Genomic DNA, 23,821 nt, shown 5'->3' with positions numbered 1-23,821 from the left:
TTCGCTGGGCAAGAGACTCTGTGCATCTACCCGATCTATTCCTCTCATGATTTTATACACCTCTATAAGATCAACCCCGCATCCTCCTGCGCTCCAAGGAATAGAGACCCAGCCTACTCAACCTCTCCCTGTAGCTCACACCCTCTAGTCCTGGCAACATTTGCATCAACATTGGCATGTGTATGAAGAAACTGCAGATGGTGGTTTACATCCCCCCCGACATCGGTCTGAAGAAGGGTCTCGACCCGAAATGTCACCCATTCCTTCTCTCCGGAGATGCTGCCTGTCCCTCTGAGTTACACAGTTACCTTCGATTTTATCCAGCATCTGCAGTTCCCTCACACACATTGCAGAACGAAACTGGATGATGTCAATGCCCATCTTCAAGGCTCAATGGTTCATGTTTGATCCAAGCGTATCCCACAGCTCCTTGATTTACCAAATCTGTGGATAATTAATCAATTAATGAATCTGCCGGGCTACTTTATAAATAGCTGGATTCTGTTTACCGGTTTGAGATTTGCATCAGAGGAAATACAGAACAGGAGCTGCAGGATTGGACATCGGGAATCACACAAGCAAGTGTTAACAACTCCGCATTTCATGAAGGATAAGGTCATAAATGACAGGCCATTCGGCCCTTCTCTGTCACCCAATCACAGCTGATCTATCTCTCCCTCCCTCCTAACCCCATTCTCCTGCCTTCTCCCCATAACACCTGCACTAATCAAGAATCTATCTATCTCTGCCTTAAATCTGTTATTTGCACTTTATCAGTTTATTTATTCATGTGTGTGTATATATTTATATTATGGTATATGGACACACTGATCTGTTCTGTAGTAAATGCCTACTATGTTCTGTGTGCTGAAGCAAAACAAGAATTTCATTGTCCTACACAGGGACACATGACAATAAACTCACTTGAACTTGAACTAGAACTTCTCCCCGTAACCCCTGACACCCGCACTAATCAAGAATCTGTCTATCTCTGCCTTAAAAATACCCATTGACTTGGCCTCCACAGCCGTCTGTGGCAATGAATTCCACAGATTCACCACCCTCTGACTGAAGAAATTCATCCTCATCTCCTTCCTAAAGGTACCTCCTTTTATTCTGGAGCTGTGGCCTCTCTGATCCTCGACTCTCCCACTAGTGGAAGAATGTACAAGCTCCGTAATGAGAAGCGCCGTAGTCAGGATCAAACCAGGCTCTCTGGCGCTTTATGCTTTGACTTTTGATGCACTGGGTAAACAAGGGCACGGTGGCGCAGCGGGTAGAGCTGCTGCCTCACAGCGCCGGAGACCCGGGTTCGATCCCGACTACGGGCGCTGTCTGTACGGAGTTTGTACGTTCTCCACGTGACCTGCGTGGGTTTTCTCCGAGATCTTCGGTTTCCTCCCACACTCCAAAGACGTGCAGGTTTGTAGGTTAATTGGCCTGGTGTATGTGTAAATAGTTCCTAGTGTGTGTAGGGTAGTGTTAATGTGCAGGGATCGCTGGCCGTTGCTGACTCGGTGGGCCGAAGGATCTGTAATCTAAACTGAAGTTAACATCAGAAGCCACAGAGTGCTGGAGTAACTCAGCGGGTCAGGCAGCATCTGTGGAGAACATGGATAGGTGACGTTTCACAGAGTGCTGGAGTAACTCAGCGGGTCAGGCAGCATCTGTGGAGAACATGGACAACAGGTGACCTTGCCCGATACAGTGTCACCTGGTTGGGACCAGTAGACTTTAGAGATACAGCGCGGAAACAGACCCTTCGACCCATCGAGTCCATGCCCACTAGCGATCACCCCACATGCTAGCACTATCCTGCACACACTAGGAACAATTTACATTTACACCAAGCCAATTAACCTACAAACCTGTACGTCTTTGGAGTGTGGGAGGAAACCGGAGATCCCGGAGAAAACCCACGCTGGTCACGGGGAGAACGTACAAGCAGGCGAGCACCCTTGGTCAGGATCGAACCCGGGTCTCTACCCGCTGCGCATCGTGGAGCTGCCTTCATGTTGAGAATGAACGACCTCATTCTGCTCCTATTACTAATGACCTTACAATTGGCCCTCTGTAACTTGCCCCCTCGTGTGTAGGGAGTGGATGGGAAAGTGGGATAATGCTTGCGGGCAACATCAATGGGAGCGTTTTTCGTGGGCAGGGAGGAGGCTGACACTGTATCGAGCGACGTGCTGTGGTTGCTATGGAATCATTCACCATTCCCTCTCCATCTTAACGCGTTTCTGTTCATTGTTTTTCCCTCAGCGTTTGTGGCCATTCGCCAACAACCCGGCCAGCCATGAGCTACAGGTCGCAAGATCAAGGAAGCACGCTCCAGTATGGGTAGGTGGCAAGCCCGGGCATCAGAAAATATTTACACTGTACCTCGCTGCACCTGGGACCGGCACGGTGGCACGGCGGGTAGAGTTACCGCTTCACAGCGCCAGAGACCCCGGGTTCGATCCCGACTACGGGCGCTGTCTGTGCAGAGTTTGTCCGTTCTCCCCGTGGCCCGCACGGCTTTTCTCCGGGTGCTCCGTTTTCCTCCCACACACTCCTAAGACGTGTTTGAGAAGGAACTGCAGATGCTGGAAAATCGAAGGTAGCCAAAAATGCTGGAGAAACTCAGCGGGTGCAGCAGCATCTATGGAGCGAAGGAAATAGGCAACGTTTCGGCCCGAAACCCAAGGGCCTATTTCCTTCGCTCCATAGATGCTGAGACACTCCTAAGACGTGCAGTTTGTAGGTTAATTGGCTTCAGTAAAATGAAAATTGTCGTGCAAGATAGTGTTTGTGTACGGGGATCGCTAGTCGGCACGGACCCGTTGGGCCGAAGGGCCTGTTTCCGCGCTGTATCTCTTAATGCAAGATACTGTGTTGTGTGTGACAATAATTTGGAATGTTGCAAGAGCAGGCTCCAGGATGGTCTTAATACAGTCGGCCTTGTGACATAGGCAAGAGTGGACTCACAAATCATCCAGATTAGTTTAGTTTAGAGATGGAAGGGCCAGCATGGAAACAGGCCCTTCGGCCCACCGAGTCCGTGCCGACCTTCGATCACTCCTTCTCACTAGTTCCATGTTATCCCATTTTCTCATCCACTCCCTACACACGAGGGGGCAAGCTACAGAGGGCCAATTGTAAGGTCATTAGTAATAGGAGCAGAATGAGGCCATTCGGCCCATCAAGTCTACTCTGCCATTCAATCATGGCTGATCTATCTCTCCCTCCTAATCCCATTCTCCTGCCTTCTCCCCATAGCCCCTGACACCCGCACTAATCAAGAATCTATCTATCTCTGCCTTAAATAAATCCACTGGCTTGTGGCCTCCACAGCCGTCTGTGGCAAAGAATTCTACAGATTCACCACCCTCTGACTAAAGAGATTCCTCCTCATCTCCTTCCTAATGGTACGTCCTTTAATTCCGAGGCTGTTCCCTCTGGTTCTAGACTCTCCCACTAGTGGAAACATCCTCTCCGCATCCACTCTATCCAGGCCTTTCACTAGGCCTTGTTCAGAGGAAGGTGTGTCATAAGGTCGTGAGTGGTAGGAGCAGCATTAGGCCATTCGGTCCATCAAGTCTACTCCGCCATTCAATCGTGGCTGATCTATCTCTCCCTCCTAACCCAATTCTCCTGCCTTCTCCCCGTAACCCCTAACAACTGGGACATTGTTTTTGCACAAAAGGTGGTGGGTGCCTGGAACGTGATGGTGGAGGTTTACGGAGGCAGATGTGTAGGCAGATGCACAGTTTAGATTCGTGTCACGGTCGACACAGACATTGTGGGCCGAAGGGCCTGCTCCTAAGCCGTGCTGTTCCACGTTGCCCCTTTGGACATTGTCCCCACTTTCACATCTCTGGGGAGAAGGAATTGATGACGTCTCGGGACAGTCGGAAGAAGGGTCTCGACCCGAAACGTCTCCCATTCCTTCTCTCCAGAGATGCTGCCTGTCCCGCTGAGTTACTCCATAGAACAGCACAAGAACAGGCTCTTTGGCCCACAATATCCGTGACGCCAGGTTAAACCGATCTCCTCTGCCTGCACGTGATCTACAAGCCTCCACTTCCCCCTGTATCCAAGTGCCTGCCCACAAGCCTCTTTAAAGTGAGTTTGTGGGATCTTTCTGCGCCCAAGAGCCACCGCCTTTGTTTACATAATGAATCACTGTCCTTCAAAGCTAACGCCAGCCTGCAGCATTTCCAGGTGTTGCCAATTTATGCACAGGCCTCAGTTTGGGTTCAGTGTTGGCACCACACTCTGCAAGGCCCCATAATGGTGGGCATTGTGTATCGTAGAGGGAGAGAGGGTTAAAGCATGGTAGACACACACGCACACGCACACACACAGACACAGACACACACACACACACACACACACACACGCACACACACACACACACACAGACACACACACACACACACACACACACACACACACACACAGACACACACACGCACGCACGCACATATACACACACATACACGTATAAACACACTTATACACGCGCATATATACACACGCACATATATACGCACATGCACACATACGTACACACACACATATATACACATACACACACACACACACACACACACACGTATAAACACACTTATACACGCGCATATACACACACGCACACATACGCACACACACACATATATACACACACACACACGTATAAACACACTTATACACGCGCATATATACACACGCACATACATACATACACACACACACACAAATATACACACACGCACAAATATACACACACGCACAAATATATACACACACACACACAAATATATATACACACACACAAACAAATATATATACACACACGCACAAATATACATACACACACACAAATATACACACACGCACAAATACACACACACACACACACACACACAAATACACACACACACACACACACACACAAATACACACACGCACACGCACACGCACACGCACACGCACACACACACACACAAATATACACACACGCACAAATACACACACACACACACACACACACAAATACACACACACACACATACACACACACACGCACATACACACACATGAACACACACACACACACACACACACATTAACACACACACACCAATACACAAACACACACACACACAGCCAAACTCTGTCACACCTACCGGTCAGTACAATGGGCATTGTGAGCAGTCACCTACTCCCCCCCCACCCAAGATAAACTCGGTCTCTGTTACTTCAGCAGCAAATACCTGAACTGTGTTGTCAGCAAAGCCTTGGCCCAAGGCCCAGTTTCAAGGCCAGGGGCGAGATGCATCAGTAAAACCAGTTTAGATCCTCGTGCATCTGTCTGTGACTTGCTTGCTGCACTTGTCACCGTGTGTCGTGAGGGAATGAAGGAGTTCGGCAACAGCGCTGGCTCCTCACGGGGGTGTCGGCACCTCCCGCTGGCCTAGCTGTACTGTAGTTTGGTTCTCCTTACCCGAAACGTCACCCATTCCTTCCCTCCAGAGATGCTGCCTGTCCCGCTGAGTTACTCCAGCGTTTTGTGTGTGTCTATCCTGGGTTTAAACCAGAATCTGCAGTTCCTTCCCGCACATTCTGTGCTGTAAAGTGCATGGGCTGTTTAGACAATTTAGACTGTGACTAAACATTGCTAATTGACTCAATAAAAAGGAACTTAAACCCTTAACCAGTCTAACCACCTGTTTTACATGCCTCCACCTCCCTGGTTTGTTGCAGGAGTGCAGGCTTGCCCAAACATTCTGTACTGGACAATAGACAATAGACAATAGGTGCAGGAGTAGGCCATTCGGCCCTTCGAGCCAGCACCGCCATTCAACGTGATCATGGCTGATTATCCCCAATCAGTACCTCATTCCTACCTTCTCCCCATATCCCCTGACAATAGGTGCAGGAGTAGGCCCTTCAAGCCAGGGGACGTTGCCCAGAGGACTGGAAACCGGCTCACATTCTGATCAAGTCATAGAGCCACAAAGCCCTTCGGCCCATCTTGCCCATCCCCACCATGACATGAAGGTACAGAATTCTGTGTGAAAACGCACACCTCCAGATTCAGGGACAGTTTCTTCCCAGCTGTTATCAGGCAACTGAACCATCCTACCACAACCGGAGAGCGGTGCTGAGCCACTATCTACCTCATTGGTGACCCTCGGACTATCCTTAAGAAAGAACTGCAGATGCTAGAAAAATCGAAGGTAGACAAAAATGCTGGAGAAACTCAGCGGGCGAGGCAGCATCTATGGAACGAAGGAATAGGTGACGTTTCGGGTCGAGACCTATTCCTTTGCTCCATAGATGCTGCCTCGCCCACTGAGTTTCTCCAGCATTTTTGTCTGCCTCAGACTATCTTTGATCAGGTTTCACTGGCTTTATCTTGCAACTAACATTATTCCCTTATCATGTATCTGTGCACTGTGAATGGCTCGATCGTAATCGAGTGTGTGTGGTCTTTCCGCTGACTGGTTAGCTCGCAACAGAAGCTTTTCTCTGTGACGATAAACTAAACTGAAACTGAAACATTGCTTTGGTTCCCGATTCCCCTTCTCTAGGTAAAAGACTTTGTGCATTCTTCGGTCTTGACCCGAAACGTCACGTCTTCCTTGACTCCAGAGATGCTGTCTGAGCCACTGAGTTACTCCAGCTTTTTGTGGCTATCTTTTTATTCTCCTCAAGACTTTAGAAACCTCTCTAAAATCATCCATCATCCTCCTGCGCTCCAAAGAATAAAGTCCTAGCCTGCCCAACCTCTCCCTGTAGCTCAGGCCCTCGAGTTCATAAGTGATAGGAGCAGTATTAGGCCATTCGGCCCATCAAGTCTACTCCGCCATTCAATCATGGCTGATCTATCTCTCCCTCCTAACCCCATTCTCCTGCCTTCTCCCCATAACCCCTGACACCCGCACTAATCAAAGATCTATCTATTTCCGCCTTAAAAATATCCATGGATTTGGCCTCTTGCCAACCTTCTTGTAAATCTTCTCTGCACTCATTTCTTGCCCAGAGTAGGGGAATCGAGAAGCAGAGGTCATAGGTTTAAGGTGAGGGGGGGGGGGGGGGGGGGGGAAGATTGTCTAAGAACCTGAGGGGTAAGATTTTCACACAAAGGGTAGTGGGTGTAAGGAACAAGCTGCCGGAAGAGGTAGTCGAGAAAATGTTCTGAAGAAACAGACAGGTACAGGGATATGACAGGTTTAGAGGGATATGGGGCAAAAGCAGGCAGGTGGGACTAGTGTAGATGGGGCATGTTGGGCCGAAGGGTCTGTTTCCACGCTGTATCACTGTATCACTGTCCCTCTGTGTCTCTGTGTCTCTGTGTCTGTGTCTCTGTGTCTCTGTGTCTCTGTGTCTCTGTGTCTCTGTGTCTCTGTGTCTCTGTGTCTCTGTCTCTGTGTCTCTGTAACTCTCTGTAACTCTGTGTCTCTGTAACTCCGTGTCTCTGTGTCTCTGTGTCTCTGTGTCTCTGTGTTTCTGTGTTTCTGTGTCTCTGTCTCTCTGTGTCTCTGTAACTCTGTGTCTCTGTGTCTCTGTGTCTCTGTGTCTCTGTCTCTGTGTCTCTGTAACTCTGTGTCTCTGTGTCTCTGTGTCTCTGTGTCACTGTGTCTCTGTGTCTCTGTCCCTCTGTAACTGTGTCTCTGTGACTCTGTGTCTCTGTGTCTCTGTGTCTCTGTGTCTCTGTAACTCTGTGTCTCTGTGTCTCTGTGTCACTGTGTCTCTGTGTCTCTGTCCCTCTGTAACTGTGTCTCTGTAACTCTGTGTCTCTGTGTCTCTGTAATTCTGTGTCTCTGTGTCTGTAACTCTGTGTCTCTCTGTCTCTCTGTGTCTCTGTCTCTCTGTGTCTCTATGTCTGTGTCTGTGTCTCTCTGTCTCTCTGTCTCTGTGCCTCTGTGTGTCTCTGTGTGTCTATGACTGTGACTCCACAACACACCCTAGGACGTTACGACCTTACTGACACCTTGTAAAGTGTCATGAGTGGATAGAGAAGAGACATGTGATGTAATAGAACATTTGAGGTTCGACTGATTTCCTCAATAATTTTATTTGTTTTTCACTTTGCAGCGATCGGCTTTTGAAACCGACCGGCCGATCGATCTATGGTGAGTGACTCCTCCCTCTTCCCTCTAACTGTTGTCCATGAGTAAACACGAAACATAGACAATAGGTGCAGGAGTAGAGGCCATTCAGCCCTTCGAGCCTGCACCGCCATTCAATATGATCATGGCTGATCATCCAACTCAGTATCCTGCTTTTTCCCCCATTTCCTTTGATTCCGTTAGCCCTAAGAGCTAAATCTAACTCTCTCTTGAAAACATCCAGTGAATTGGCCTCCACTGCCTTCTGTGGCAGAGAATTCCACCGATTCACAACTCTCTGGGTGGAAAAGTTGTTTCCTTATCTCAGTCCTAAATGGCCGACCCCTTATTCTTAAACTGTGTGACCCCTGGTTCTGGACTTCCCCAACATCAGGAACATTTTTCCTGCATCTAGCCTGTCCAATCCCTTAAAATTTTTATATGTTTCTATAAGATATCCTCTCATCCTTCTAAACTCCAGGGAATACAAGCCCAGTCGACCCAGTCTTTCATTAAGTAGTGGGTGAGGCTGGCTCTCTGGGAGTGAAGGTGAATGAACGGTATGAACATTGATTTCTCCAAGTAACCCTTGCATCCCCCTCTCTCTCTCCGTCCCTCCCCCACCCGAGTTGTTTCACTGTCCTCCTGATTAATTTTACTGTTTGTCTGCCTCGTTGTCACCTTCCCCTCAGGGGAACAGGCCGTTCTTTGAACATTTGGTCTTTGCATCGCTGTATGTTGCACACTTACAGGCCAGTCTTTGCACTCTTGTGCGTTGCACACTCACAGGTTGGTCCTTGGATGGTTGTGTCCCACATCTTGGCATTGTTGTGTATGCACACTTACATGTGGGTTTATGCATAGTTATGCTTTGCACACTCACATGTTGGTTTATGCATAGCTGTGCTTTGCACACTCACGTGTTGGTTTATGCATAGTTGTGCTTTGCACACTCACATGCTGGTTTATGCATAGCTGTGCTTTGCACACTTACACGTGGGTTTATGCATAGCTGTGCTTTGCACACTCACATGTTGGTTTATGCATAGTTGTGCTTTGCACACTCACATGTTGGTTTATGCATAGTTGTACTTTGCACACTCATGTTGGTTTATGCATAGTTGTGCTTTGCACACTTACACGTGGGTTTATGCATAGCTGTGCTTTGCATACTCACACTTTGTTTTATGCACAGTTGTGCTTTGCACACTTACATGTGGGTTTATGCATAGTTGTGCTTTGCACACTTACACGTGGGGTTATGCATTGTTGTGCTTTGCACACTCGTGTGTTGGTGTATGCATAGTTGTGCTTTGCACACTCAAGTGTTGGCGTACGCGTAGTTGTGCTTTGCACACTTACGTGTGGGGTTATGCATAGTTGTGCTTTGCACACTCGCACATTGGTGTATGCATGGTAAACCAATAGGCTGGTTTTTGCGGTGTTGAGCTTTTCACATCCACAGGTCCGCCTTTGTACTGTTTTGCCTCCCACACTTACAGGCAGATATTTACATGATGCTGTGCACGCTTACCGACTGGTCTTTGCACTGCTGTGATTTGCACACTTGCAGACTGGTCCTTGCCCCGTCGTGCTTCGCACACTCGCACACTCACAGGTTGGTCTTTGCATTGGTGTGCTGTGCACACTTGCAGGCCGGGCTTGGCACTGTTGTGATTTGCACACTTGTAGGTTGGTCTTTGCACCACGGTGTGTCGCACACTTGCAGGTTGGCCCCTGCGCATTTGCCATTTGCACACTTGCCTCTGCATTGGTGTGCTTTGCACATTTATGGGTCAGTCTTTGCACTGTTGTTCTTCGCACGGTTGCGGGTCATTATTTGCACTGCTGCACGGTTACAGTGTGGACTTTGCACACTTGTTTACACACTTGTTGCCCAGGCCCTGGCTTTATCACTCCAAGGTCATTTTCTGCAGTCGGCTGTCTATTTAGTGCAGCTGCCTGACTGGGCTGCCAGAGGCTGCCCTCAAGCAGATCATCAGAATTGTCAATAGACACAGAATGCTGGAGTAACTCAGCAGGACAGGCAGCATTCTCTCTGGAGAGAAGGAATGGGTGACGTTTCGGGTCGAGACACTTCTTCAGCCAGAATAAATTGTGGGAAAGGGAACCGAGAGATATATAGACGGTGATGTGGAGAGAAGTAGCACAATGAATGAAAGATATGCGAAAAATGTAACAATGATAAAGGAAACAGGCCATTGTTAGTTAGCTGTGTGGTGGGTGAGAACGAGAAGCTGGTGGGACGTGGGTGGGGGAGGGGATAGAGAGAGAGGGAATGCCGGGGCTATTTGAAGTTAGAGAAATCACTATTCAAACCACTGGGCTGGAAGCTGCCCAAGCGAAATATGAGATGCTGTTCCTCCAGGCTGATCGTCCGATTGATAAGTGTGCAAAAACACATCAGAAACAGTGGCTGTTTGAATCCTAAGAGAGACACAAAATGCTGGAATAACTCAACGGGGCAGGTAGCATCTCTGGAGAAAAGGAATGGGTGACGTTTCGGGTCGAGACCCTTCTTCAGAATGACCCAATCCCTTAAGAATGTTATATGTTTCTATAAGGTATCCTCTCATCCTTCTAAACTCCACGGAATACAAGCCCAGTCAATTCCTGTTGCCTGTCCCGCTGAGTTACTCCAGCATTTTGTGTCTATCTTCGGTGGAATTCATTGACACAGGCGGCTGTGGAGGCCAAGTCAGTGGATATTTTTAAGGCAGAGATAGATAGATTCTTGATTAGTACGGGTGTCAGGGGTTATGGGACAAAGGCAGGAGAATGGGATTGGGAGGGAGAGATAGATCAGCCATGATTGAATGGCAGAGTAGACTTGATGGACCGAATGGCCTAATTCTGCTCCTATCACTTATGAACAAGGATGGTGGGCTGGTGGAAGGAGCTGGTCTGTTCTGAGACAGGAACGGAGACAGTTTCTTCCCAGCTGTTATCAGGCAACTGAACCATCCTACCACAAGCAGAGAGCAGTCCTGAACTACCATCTACCTCATTGGAGACCCTCGGACTATCCTTGATCGGACTTTGCTGGCTTTACCTTGCACTAAACGTTATTCCCTTATCATGGGCTCTGGGTAGTGTTGTAGAGCAGAGGGATCTAGGAGTACAGGTGCATGGTTCCTTGAAGGTGGAGTCGCAGGTAGATAAGGTGGTCAAAAAGGCTTTTGGCACTTTGGCCTTCAGTAGAGTATTGAGTATAGAAGTCGGGAGGTCATGTTACAGTTGTACAAGACGTTGGTGAGACTGCATTTAGAATATTGTGTTCAGTTCTGGGCACCGTGTTACAGGAAAGATGTTGTCAAGCTGGAAAGAGTACAGAGAAGATTTACGAGGATGTTGCCAGGACTAGAGGGTGTGAGCTACAGGGAGAGGTTGAATAGGCTGGGACTCTATTCCCTGGAGCACAGGAGGATGAGGGGAGATCTTATAGAGGTGTATAAAATCATGAGAGGAATAGATCGGGGAGATGCACAGAGTCTCTTGCCCAGGGTAGGGGAATCGAGGACCAGAGGACATAGGTTCCAGGTGAAGGGGAAAAGGTTTAATAGGAATCTAAGGGGTAACTTTTTCACACAAAGGCTGGTGGGTGTATGGAACAAGCTGCCAGAGGAGGTAGTTGAGGCTGGGACTATCTCTACATTTAAGAAACAGTTAGACAGGTTTGGAGGGATATGGGCCAAACGCAGGCAGGTGGGACTGGTGTAGCTGGGACATGTTGGCCGGTGTGGGCAAGTTGGGCCGAAGGGCCTGTGTCCACGCTGTATCACTCCAGGACCCTCACTGTGGACGGCTCGATTGTAATCATGTATTTATTGTCTTTCTGCTGTGGCTGGTTAGCACACAACAAAAGCTTTTCTCTGTACCTCGGTACACGTGACAATAAACTAACTTGAACGCTTCTGGCCAGATGTTTAGTTTAAGAAAGAACTGCAGATGCTGGGAAAATGGAAGATAGACAGACCGAAATGCTGGAGTAACTCAGCGGGTGAGGCAGCATCTATGGAGAGAAGGAATAGGTGACGTTTCAGGTCGAGACCCTTCTTCAGACTTCTCTCGACACTCATACACAACCCATGTAGATGAAAATGCTGGAGAAACTCAGCGGGTGAGGCAGCATCTATGGAGCAGAGAAATTTCGCTGAGTTTCTCCAGCATTTTTGTCTGCCTTGGATTTTTCCAGCATCTGCAGTTCATAGAAACATAGAAACATAGAAATTAGGTGCAGGAGTAGGCCATTCGGCCCTTCGAGCCTGCACCGCCATTCAATATGATCATGGCTGATCATCCAACTCAGTATCCCGTACCTGCCTTCTCTCCATACCCTCTGATCCCCTTAGCCACAAGGGCCACATCTAACTCCCTCTTAAATATAGCCAATGAACTGGCTTCGACTACCCTCTGTGGCAGGGAGTTCCAGAGATTCACCACTCTCTGTGTGAAAAAAGTTCTTCTCATCTCGGTTTTAAAGGATTTCCCCCTTATCCTTAAGCTGTGACCCCTTGTCCTGGACTTCCCCAACATCGGGAGCAATCTTCCTGCATCTAGCCTGTCCAACCCCTTAAGAATCTTGTAAGTTTCTATAAGTTCCCCTCTCAATCTCCTAAATTCTAGAGAGTATTTTTGTTCCTTCTTAAACATAACAACCCAGACTGCCCGAGTGAGGCCCAAGGCACTCACAGAGTTAATCTCTAACTCGAGCCCTGCCCAGTGCAAAGGAGCAGGTGATGAAATCGTTCACCTGTTAACCACTGAGCAACGTCCTACTAACTGAGTGGAGAGTCAGGTTGAAGCAGCCGCGGAGAACACGGGCTTCGAGACTCTTTAAACGCTCCATCTAGCGTCAGGTAAGCGATCAAAGTCGGTCAGGGTGTGTTTGGCTCCGTGCTGGAGGTCTTCCCGAGGGAGAGAGGGGGTGATTTGGAGAACCGGTGACCTTGTTTTAGTTGTGACCTCCTGCCTGTTCGGCAGGTTAGGGTGGGGGTGTGGATCGCACATATCGTCACCAGAAGTTAGAGACACACACACACACAAAATGCTGGAGTAACTCAGCGGGACAGGCAGCGTCTCTGGAGAGAAGGAACGGGTGGCGTTTCAGGTCGAGTCCCTTCTTCAGACTATCCATCGTTCTGGCAACCTTTCCACCTCTAGGTGTGGGGGGTGGAGGGGCAGGGAGGGAGGGGCGTGGAGGTGCTCCTGGAATGTCCCTGGGGGTGGGAGATTGCAACCTTCACGTGGTCCGCCCTGTTTCGACCATTGCAATCAACCTGGCGTGCACAATCAAATAAGATCAAATAGAGCAAGTTGTCCTACAAGGTAGACAAAAATGCTGGAGAAACTCGGCGGGTGCAGCAGCATCTATGGAGCGAAGGAAACAGGCAACGTTTCGGGCCGAAACCCTTCTACAACTTTAGGCTGAAAGTTAGAAGAATTCCCTGCTCTGTGCAGCAACAGCAGAGGTCAAAGGCAGAGATGTCTCGGTGAAATCTGGCCCCTGCCCCTTTCCACCGAAGGTACTAGGTCTTTCCAAGGAGTGGAACCTGCCATTCCGGTTCCACAGCTCTGACAGTGGATGCCAAGAGCCGCTCCCCACCATGTGCCGGCCTTGTGTTCTAAGTTATCTCTCTGTGGCTAATACCTTGTAGTTAATGACAGACATACGGAGAGAGGGCGAGGGAAGGGGGGCAGGGTTTAAGAAATACTGGCCCCTTTATTGGCGTCTGTATTAGGTGAATAGTGAAAGAGTGGATGTGGAGAGAATGTTTCCACTAGTGGGAGAGTCTAGGACCAGAGGTCACAGCCTCAGAATTAAAGGGCATTCCTTTAGGAAGGAGACAAGGAGGAATTTATTTTGTGGGGCGGTGAATAATCAGAGGTGACCGATGAAAGAACACTTCAAAGACGTGCAGGTTTGTAGGTTAATTGGCTTGGTATAATAGTAAATTGTCCCTAGTGTGTGCAGGAGAGTGTTAGTGTGCGGGGATCGCTGGTCGGTGTGGATGGCAGTGAAGGCTAAGTCATTGTTTACTTTTAAGGCAGAGATAGATAGGTTCTTGATTAGTGCGGGTGTCAGGGGTTTAAGGGGCTGTCCCACTTGGGCGACCTAAATGGCGAGTTTAGAAGAGTTTGAAAAAATGACGTGTTGAAGACCTCCTTCAACTATGTTGAAGACCAGCTTCAACTGTTGAAGACCTCCTTCCACCTCCTTCAACTGTTGAAGACCAGCTTCGACTAACTTTGGGGAAAATTGGACACCGAATAGTGGAGAGTGAAGACGACCTCCTTCGACCTCCCTTCGACCATGATGAAGACTATCTACAACTACCCTCGACTACCTACGACTAACATGCCGACCTACTACGACTAAACCTACCAGTAAAAGAAGTATCGATTTTTTTCCATGGCGACCTTTTTTTACTCGCGGGCATTTTTTAACATATTGAAAAAAAACCCGCCGCGACCTAGCTGAGACCTCGAGTACGCGGAGACCACTCTCGAGATTGAAGGAGAGTTACGAAGACCTCCTACAACCTCGTGTCGCCCATGCTGCGAGTACGAGTCGAGGGCAAACTCGCGGATTAGGTCGCCCAAATGGGACAGGCCCTTTATGGGGAGAATGGGGTTTGGGGGGAGAGATGGATCAGCCATGATTGAATGGTGGAGTAGACTTGATGGGCCGAATGGCCTAATTCTGCTCCTAGACCTTGAGAAGGTGCGGAAGGGGGCAAGGTGAGCAGTGATGGGTGGTTTTACGACAAGCCCTTATCTCCAACAGACACTGCTTTGTCAAGGCAATGAACTGGCCATGAATGTTCCTCAACACTTTCTGTTTTGGTTTGCAGAGCAGAGGAAGAAATACGCCAACACCAACTTCATCATGGAGGATCGTTCTCAATACCACGTCAATGTGAGTCGCCCCCCTCTTTCATTCCGAAGAGCTAGAAGGGCCTCACAGTGACAGACACCCGGGTTCAGATCCCGACCTCGGGTGCTGTCGGTGTGGAGTTTGCGCGCTCTCCCGGTGACCGCGTGGGTTTCCTCCGGGTGCTCTGGTTTCCTCCCACATCCCAAAGCAGACTTTAGATGTTAGACGTGCAGAGGGGAAAGAAACAGGCCCTTCGGCCCACCGAGCCCGTGCCGACCCATGATCCCCGTACACTTAAAGCCCCGTCCCACGGTACGAGTTCATTCCAAGAGCTCTCGTGAGTTTCAAAAACAAATCAAAACTCATGGTAAGCACGGAGAATGAACGTAGCGGGTACGTCGGAGCTCGGGGACGTCTCTTAGCGGCCCCCCCCCCCCACTCTGGGCAAAAGACTCTGCGTGTCGAACTGATATATTTCTCTCATGATATTATACACCTCTATAAGATCACCCCTCATCCTCTTAATGTTTTGGGTCGCGCCCCATCTTCAGACTGATAGAGACTCGGAGTGATACGGCACAAAAACTGGCCCTTCGGCCCAACTTGCCCACGCTGAAGATCATGCCCCTTCTACACTAGTTCCCACCTACCTGCATTTGGCCCATAGCCCTCTAAGCCTGTCCTATCCATGCACCTGTCTAAATGTTTATTAGATGTTGCCTTCTCTACCACCTGTGTAAGATCACCCCTCATCCTCCTGCCCTCCAAGGAATAGAGACCCAGCCTGCCCAACCTCTCCCTGCAGCTCAGACCCTCGAGTCCTGGCAACATCCTCGCAAATCTTCTCTGCACTCCTTCCACCTTAACGCCACCATTCCTGTAGCATTTTGGATTTCCGACAGACAGCGCTGAGACGGGCCTTTCCACCCCCCTTCCAGATTGTCTTCACGAAGGGACGTCTCGACCCGAAAACGTCGCCCATTCCTTCTCTCCGGAGATGCTGCCTGGCCCGCTGGAGTTGCTCCAGTTTTCTCTGTGTCTTTAACACTGCAAACCCTTCTCCTTGTTCCCGGCAGCATCTGGCCACCTTCCCCCTGGGACCTGGGGAGGAGACCCAGACAGTGGACGAGTCCATCAAGAAACTGAAGTCCATGGATAGCAAGGGCCGGATCTGGACTCAGGACATGTTGCTGCAGGTCCACCCCCTGGCCGTCAGCCTGGTGGACATCGAGTCCAAGGTAGGTCACGAATGTCCATGGGGGACGTGAGGGGGGGGGGGGGATGGCTGGCATCGCCAGAGGTGGGCCAGATGTTGTAGGAGGTGGGGAGTATCAAAAAAAGGTAGCCAATGGGGAAAAGAAAATCGATACTTTTTTTATTCGTAGGTTTAGTCGTAGTAGGTCCACATGTTAGTCGAGGGTTGTCGTAGATAGTCTTCATCATAGTGGAGATGGAGATGACCCTCAACGCACACCTCCAGATTCAGGGACAGTTTCTTCCCAGCTGTTATCAGGCAACTGAACCATCCTACCACAACCAGAGACCAATCCTGAACTACTATCTGCCTCATTGGTGACCCTCGGACTATCCTTGATGGGACTTTGCTGGCTTTACCTTGCACTAAACATGTGAACCAACAAAATACCAGATCAAAGGGAGGCTACAGATTGTTGGCTGTTGAGTAGAGCAACTACTCGTGGATATGTCTGGCTGTGGCAGCTTTGACAGTCCGGAGTCGCCTTCCAGAGGGAAGTGATTCAAAGAGTTTGTGGCCAGGGTGAGAGGGGTCAGAGATGATCTTGCCTGCTCGCTTCCTGGCCCTTGCAGTGTACAGTTCATCAATGGAGGGAAGGTTGGCAGCCAATAACCTTCTCAGCTGATGGGAATCCATGGAGGGTACTTTGGTGTCACTTTACCTCGGTACACATGACGATAATCTGTAGATTGTTAAGGGTTGAAGTTTGTTAAGGGTTTGGACAAGGTAGAGGCAGGAAACATGTTCCCGATGTTGGGGGAGTCCAGAACCAGGGGCCACACACAGTTTAAGAATAAGGAGTAAGCCATTTAGAACGGAGACGAGGAAACACTTTTTCACACAGAGTGTGTGGAATTCTCTGCCTCAGAGGGCGGTGGAGGCAGGTTCTCTGGATGCTTTCAAGAGAGAGCTAGATAGGGCTCTTAAAGACAGCGGAGTCAGGGGAGAAGGCAGGAACGGGGTACTGATTGGGGATGATCAGCCATGATCACATTGAATGGCGGTGCTGGCTCGAAGGGCCGAATGGCCTACTCCTGCACTTATTGTCTGTTGTCTATAATCTGTGTTCTCGTAGGAAGAGCTGGAGAACTACCCTCTGTCGGCGATCGAGAGTTGCGAGTCACTGTTGGACAACTGGAGGTACAACTCCATCCTCATCCTTGTGTGCAAGGAAGCCCACCAGGTCAAGCCGGACATCCACTTCTTCCAGTGCTCTGAGGTGGGGGTGAGTATCCGAGCGTGTCGGTGAGAACAAACACACTGGCCTCGTGTTCTTCCATATGACTTTCATATGAAGAAAGACTGGATAGACTCGGCCTGTACTCGCTGGAATTTAGAAGACTGAGGGGGGGGATCTTATAGAAAATTACAAAATTCTTAAGGGGTTGGACGGGCTAGATGCAGGAAGATTGTTCCCGATGTTGGGGAAGTCCAGAACAAGGGGTCACAGTTTAAGGATAAGGGGGAAATCTTTTAGGACCGAGATGAGAAAAACACACAGAGAGTGGTGAATCTGTGGAATTCTCTGCCACAGGTAGTTGAGGCCACACAGTTCATTGGCTATATTTAAGAGGGAGTTGGATGTGGCCCTTGTGGCTAAAGGGATCAGGGGGTGTGGAGAGAAGGCAGGTACAGGATACTGAGTTGGATGATCAGCCATGATCATATTGAATGGCGGTGCAGGCTCGAAGGGCCGAATGGCCTCTACTCCTGCACCTATTTTCTATGTTTCTATGTATCTCCCTCAGCGCCCGGGACAGAAGGGGGAGTGAGGGTGGGGGGCAGGGTGGAAGGAGGAGAGATCACACTGGTGATTGGGGCAGGCAGATGCGACCAGTGTAGATGGGGCATGTAGGCCGGTGTGGCAAAGTTGGGCCGAAGGGCCAGTTTCTGTGCCGTTTCACTCTGAGTCACAATCAGTCTGAAGAAGGGTCTCGACCCGGAGCGTCACCCATTCCTTCTCTCCAGAGACGCTGCCTGTCCCGCTGAGTTACTCCAGCATTTTGTGTCTATCCCAGCTCAAAACCTGTTGCTTAACAGCAACTCCCAGTTTCCACTTTAAGGTGAGAGGGTCAAAGTTTAAAGGAGATGTGCGGGGCAGGTTCTTTTCTTCACACACAGAGGGTGGTGGGTGCCTGGTGGGTCAGGGGTGGGGTGTTGGTGGAGGGAGATACGATAGTGGTGTTTAAGAAGCTTTTAGACAGGCACATGAATATGCGGGGATATCGATTACATTCAGGCAGAGGAGATTAGTTCAGCTTGGCATCACGTTCCATCTTCTCCTCCCTGCTTCTTCTGCCACTTCACGCATCTGCTCCCCGTGTTCTGAATCGGCCACTCGCCGACTTCCTCATCTGTCTGTCCAGTAGATGGGCATTCTTGCCCCTAATCCCTGGCTGGATGTTTGCCTTTGGAGACTGCAATCAACACATTGATACTTTTCAGTTTAGACACACAGCACAGAAACGTCGCCCATTCCTTCCCTAGAGATGCCACCTCACACACTGAGTTGCATCCAGCATACCTCCTATTTTTCTATGTTTCTATCTCTAAACTAAATATAAAATGCACCAATGTGTTTAAGAAGGAACTGCAGATGCTGGAAAATCGAAGGTAGACAAAAATGCTGGAGAAACTCAGCGGGTGCAGCAGCATCTATGGAGCGAAGGAAATAGGCAACGTTTCGGGCCGAAACCCTTCTTCAGACTGATGAGGGGGGGAAAGGGGGGAGAAGAAAGGGAAAAGGAGGAGGAGGAACCCGAGGGCTGGGGAAGGGGAGGAGACAGCAAGGGCTAACAAAATTGGGAGAATTCAATGTTCATGCCCCCAGGATGCAGACTCCCCAAGCGGAATATGAGGTGCTGTTCCTCCAATTTCCGGTGTTGCTCACTCTGGCCATGGAGGAGACCCAGGACAGAGAGGTCGGATACGGAGTGGGAGGGGGAGTTGAAGTGCTGAGCCACCGGGAGGTCAGGTTGGTTATTGCGGACCGAGCGGAGGTGTTCGGCGAAAAGATCGCCCATCCCCCGCTTGGTCTCACCAATGTAGATCTGCTGACATCTGGAGCAGCGGATGCAGTAGATGAGGTTGGAGGAGATGCAGGTGAACCTCTGTCGCACCCAAATGTTTGACCAGTGGCCTGACCTGACCTGTTGTCTCGTTGCAGGCTGACCTGATCAGGTCCGACATTAACAGCGCCATCACGGACATGAGAAGTGGGAAAGCTGAGAGACCTAACGCTCTCAGGTGAGTTCCTGCAAGATTCCTCCACAGATTCTGTCTGGTTTTCAACCGGGCAAGAGGTACAGAAGTCTGAAAACGTACGCACACACCTCCAGATTCAGAGACAGTTTCTTCCCAGCTGTTATCAGGCAACTGAACCATCCTACCACAACCAGAGAGCAGTCCTGAATTTTGGGGACAGAGCCTTCTCCAGGGCAGCTCCCAGGCTCTGGAACTCCCTCCCCCAACTGATCCGCAATTCCGTGTCCCTCACCATCTTCCAGTCCTGCCTCAAGACCCATCTCTTCACCTCTGCCTATCCTTAGCCCCACGTCCCCCTCCCTTTTCATCTGTGCATTAATTGCCTCATATTGTGTTTTGTATTGAATTCTGTCTTTACTTTGTGTACTAGTCATGTCTCTACTATTTTTTTCATTCCCCTTACATGTTTTTCCTCTACCTGCTAAATTTTTGTAAGGTGTCCTTGAGACTCTTGAAAGGCGCCCATAAATAAAATGTATTATTATTATTATTATTATCTACCTCATTGGTGACCCTCGGACTATCCTTGATCGGACTTTGCTGGCTTTACCTTGCACTAAACGTTATTCCCTTATCCTGTATCTGTACACTGTGGACGGCTCGATTGTAATCATGTGTTGTCTTTCCACTGACTGGTTAGCACGCAACAAAAGCTTTTCACTGTACCTCGGTACACGTGACAATAGACTAGACTGAACTGATTTCCCCAACCCTTCCCATTCTTCTCAACAATGTACACATTTAGAGCATCGTATGTTGTCCTGGTCAACATTTTACAGGCAGGCTGTGGAGCCTTTGGGAAGGGTGTCTACTAGAAAGATGCAAGGCATCCTGGACAACGCAGCCCACCCCCTCCGTGACACACTAACCAACCTGAGGAGCACCTTCAGCAACAGACTGGTCCCACCAAGATGTAGTATGGAACGCCACAGGAGATCCTTCTTCCCTGTGGCTATCAACCTGTACAACTCCCCCCGCCCCCCCATTCTGTCGTGGGGTAGACTGAGACTGATTTCCCCCCCCTCCCCACCCCCCAAATCTTGACAAATCTCCCCAATCTTTTCCACTTGTCACTTTAATTTCATATTTCACATATCTTGTGTTTTTATGACTGTTGGCAGATCAATATTCCCCCCCCCCCTGGGATAAATACACTTGTAGGTACACAAAAATGCTGGAGAAACTCAGCGGGTGCAGCAGCATCTATGGAGCGAAGGAAATAGGCAACGTTTCGGGCCGAAACCCTTTAGGGTTTCGGCCCGAAAAGTTGCCTATTTCCTGAAATGGTTCCTATTCGTCCTGAAACGTTGCCTATTTCCTTCGCTCCATACATGCTGCTGCACCCGCTGAGTTTCTCCAGCATTTTTGTCTACCTTCGATTTTCCGGCATCTGCAGTTCCTTCTTAAACAATTAAACTTGTGTCGTATGATTGAATGGCGCAGTAGACTAGATGGGCCGAATGGGCCTAATCCTGCTCCTAGAATTTATGAGTGAAGCCAGCGTGAAGGACAAGGGGCCGAACAGCCTCCTCCCCTTTATTGCCCAGTGTAAACCTTACCTGTCGTGCTTGCTTTCAGGTTGAATCAGGAGAGGATGAATGAACAGATCTCCCCTTCCCCTCCCTTGCCACTCACCCCTTCACCAAAGATGGCTCCCAAAGCCCCAATGTCCTACAGCCCCTTGATCAGGAGTCAAGGCTCGTCGCCTGTCCCACCATCTCCGACAACTTCATCCGACCTCACAGGTAAGCAACGCGGTTATTTCATTCCTTCCAGCGATCTCCGGGCCGATCTTCCCCCATCCTTTGCTCTCTGTCATCTGCTAATCTGTTTAGTTATACTTTAGACTTTACACGTTGTGGGCCGAAGGGCCTGTTCCTGTTCCTGTCCTGTTGTAGCAATGGAGGGATATGGACCACGTGCAGCTGAGGAGATGAGTTAAACTTCAGAAACAGGCCCATCGGCCCACAACGTGGCAAGTCTAAAGTATAAAAAAATATCCGGTCTTTGCAATCTAACTCCGTCCCCATCACAAGCCACATGTTCCTTCTGATGGACCTCAGATTGTGGCCAACAACATAGAAACATAGAAAATAGGTGCAGGAGTAGGCCATTCGGCCCTTCGAGCCTGCACCGCCATTCAATATGATCATGGCTGATCATCCAACTCAGTATCCTGTACCTGCCTTCTCTCCATACCCTCTGATCCCCTTAGCCACAAGGGCCACATCTAACTCCCTCTTAAATATAGCCAATGAACTGGCCTCGACTACCCTCTGTGGCAGAGAGTTCCAGAGATTCACCACTCTGTGTGTGAAAAAAGTTCTTCTCATCTCGGTTTTAAAAGATTTCCCCCTTATCCTTAAGCTGTGACCCCTTGTCCTGGACTTCCCCAACATCGGGAGCAATCTTCCTGCATCTAGCCTGTCCAACCCCTTAAGAATTTTATAAGTTTCTATAAGATCCCCTCTCAATCTCCTAAATTCTAGAGAGTATAAACCAAGTCTATCCAGTCTTTCTTCATAAGACAGTCCTGACATCCCAGGAATCAGTCTGGTGAACCTTCTCTGCACTCCCTCTATGGCTATAATGTCCTTCCTCAGATTTGGAGACCAAAACTGTACGCAATACTCCAGGTGTGGTCTCACCAAGACCCTGTACAACTGCAGTAGAACCTCCCTGCTCCTATACTCAAATCCTTTTGCTATGAAAGCTAACATACCATTCGCTTTCTTCACTGCCTGCTGCACCTGCATGCAATGTAAGGACCTTCAGTCAATCCGACGTTGAACTTGGGTTGAGGTCAACGTTTGGTTCCGAAGAAACGTCGCCCATTCCTCCTCTCCAGAGATGCCGCCCGTCCCGCTGAGTTACTCCAGCGTTTTGCGTCCATCTTCGGTGTAACCCAGCGCCTGCAGTTCCTTCCTATACACATTTGGTTCTTGTTGCAGATTGGAACGACGCGGACAGGAATCTGGTGGACACGGTGGAACAGAGGATGTCGCGAGACGTGGTGAGTCCCATTGCCGGCTGGCCAGAGCACGTAGTCTCCAATAGATCTCCCATCTCAGTCGGCTCTTCACCTTGGCCAGAGGCCACATGGCCCTACCATTAGTGCCCTAGAGTCACACAGCACGGAAACAGACCCTTCGGCCCAACTTGCCCATGCCAACCAAGATGCCCTATCTTAGCTCACCCTGTTTGGCCAACATCCCTCAAAACATTTTCTATTCATGTATCGGTCCAAATGTTGTTATTGTTCCTGGTACAGCCTCCTCCTTTGTCAGCTTGTTCCATACAAACCCCGACCTCTGTGTGAAACAGTCGCCCTTCAGGTTTCTATCCAATCTTTCCCCTCTCGCCTTAACGCGACTTTACTTAAATTATTTGCCATGCTGAGAGAATGGAGCGGCTGGGCTTGTACACTCTGGCGTTTAGAAGGATGAGAGGGCATCTCATTGAAACATATAAGATTATTAAGGGCTTGGACACACTAGAGGCAGTAAACATGTTCCCGATGTTGGGGGAGTCCAGAACCAGGGGCCACACACACAGTTTAAGAATAAGGAGTAAGCCATTTAGAACGGAGACGAGGAAACACTTTTTCTCACAGAGAGTTGTGAGTCTGTGGAATTCTCTGCCTCAGAGGGCGGTGGAGGCCGGTTCTCTGGATACCTTCAAGAGAGAGCTAGATAGGGCTCTTAAAGATAGTGGAGTCATGGGATATGGGAAGAAGGCAGGAACGGGGTACTGATTGGGGATGATCAGCCATGATCACATTGAATGGCTGTGCTGGCTCGAAGGGCCGAATGGCCTCTACTCCTGCACCTATTGTCTATAAAGCTCTACCCTCGGTTCCATGATTTCACTACTGTGGTGGAAAAAGACTTGGTGCACTGACCCTATCTGTTCACCCTCTCTATTCTCCTCATGAGTTGATACACCTCTCTCTCTCTCTCTCTCTCTCTCTCTATAAGATAATAATAATAATAATGGATGGGATTTATATAGCGCCTTTCTAATACTCAAGGCGCTTTACATCGCATTATTAATTCACTCCTCAGTCACACTCGGTGGTGGTAAGCTACTTCTGTAGCCACAGCTGCCCTGGGGCAGACTGACGGAAGCGTGGCTGCCAATCTGCGCCTACGGCCCCTCCGACCACCACCAATCACTCACACACATTCACACACAGACAAAGGTGGGTGAAGTGTCTTGCCCAAGGACACAACGACAGTATGCACTCCAAGCGGGATTCGAACCAGCTACCTTCCGGTTGCCAGCCGAACACTTAGCCCATTG

The 23,821-nt window shown here is 49.4% G+C and overlaps 1 protein-coding gene across 2 annotated transcripts in view; it reads left to right on the top strand.

Annotated features, from left to right (window-relative positions):
- Positions 1-23,821, top strand: part of LOC116970378 (epidermal growth factor receptor kinase substrate 8-like protein 1) — a 46,683-nt gene that overhangs the window by 5,717 nt on the left and 17,145 nt on the right. Inside the window, exons 2-9 of one of the 2 annotated variants that reach the window (XM_033017036.1) lie at positions 2,266-2,343; positions 8,089-8,126; positions 14,978-15,042; positions 16,077-16,238; positions 17,331-17,480; positions 19,422-19,501; positions 21,098-21,264; positions 22,471-22,532. In XM_033017036.1, coding sequence (XP_032872927.1) covers positions 2,300-2,343; positions 8,089-8,126; positions 14,978-15,042; positions 16,077-16,238; positions 17,331-17,480; positions 19,422-19,501; positions 21,098-21,264; positions 22,471-22,532 — 768 coding nt within the window. In that variant the 5' untranslated portion in view covers positions 2,266-2,299. Of the gene's footprint in view, positions 1-2,265; positions 2,344-8,088; positions 8,127-12,814; positions 12,983-14,977; positions 15,043-16,076; positions 16,239-17,330; positions 17,481-19,421; positions 19,502-21,097; positions 21,265-22,470; positions 22,533-23,821 lie in introns of those variants that run through there. The other variant, XM_033017037.1, reaches the window with a different exon arrangement.

This window comes from Amblyraja radiata, unplaced genomic scaffold (assembly GCF_010909765.2).
Source record: "Amblyraja radiata isolate CabotCenter1 unplaced genomic scaffold, sAmbRad1.1.pri scaffold_807_ctg1, whole genome shotgun sequence".
Classification (NCBI taxonomy): Eukaryota; Metazoa; Chordata; class Chondrichthyes; order Rajiformes; family Rajidae; genus Amblyraja; species Amblyraja radiata.
This window is presented reverse-complemented; position numbering and strand designations above follow the sequence as displayed.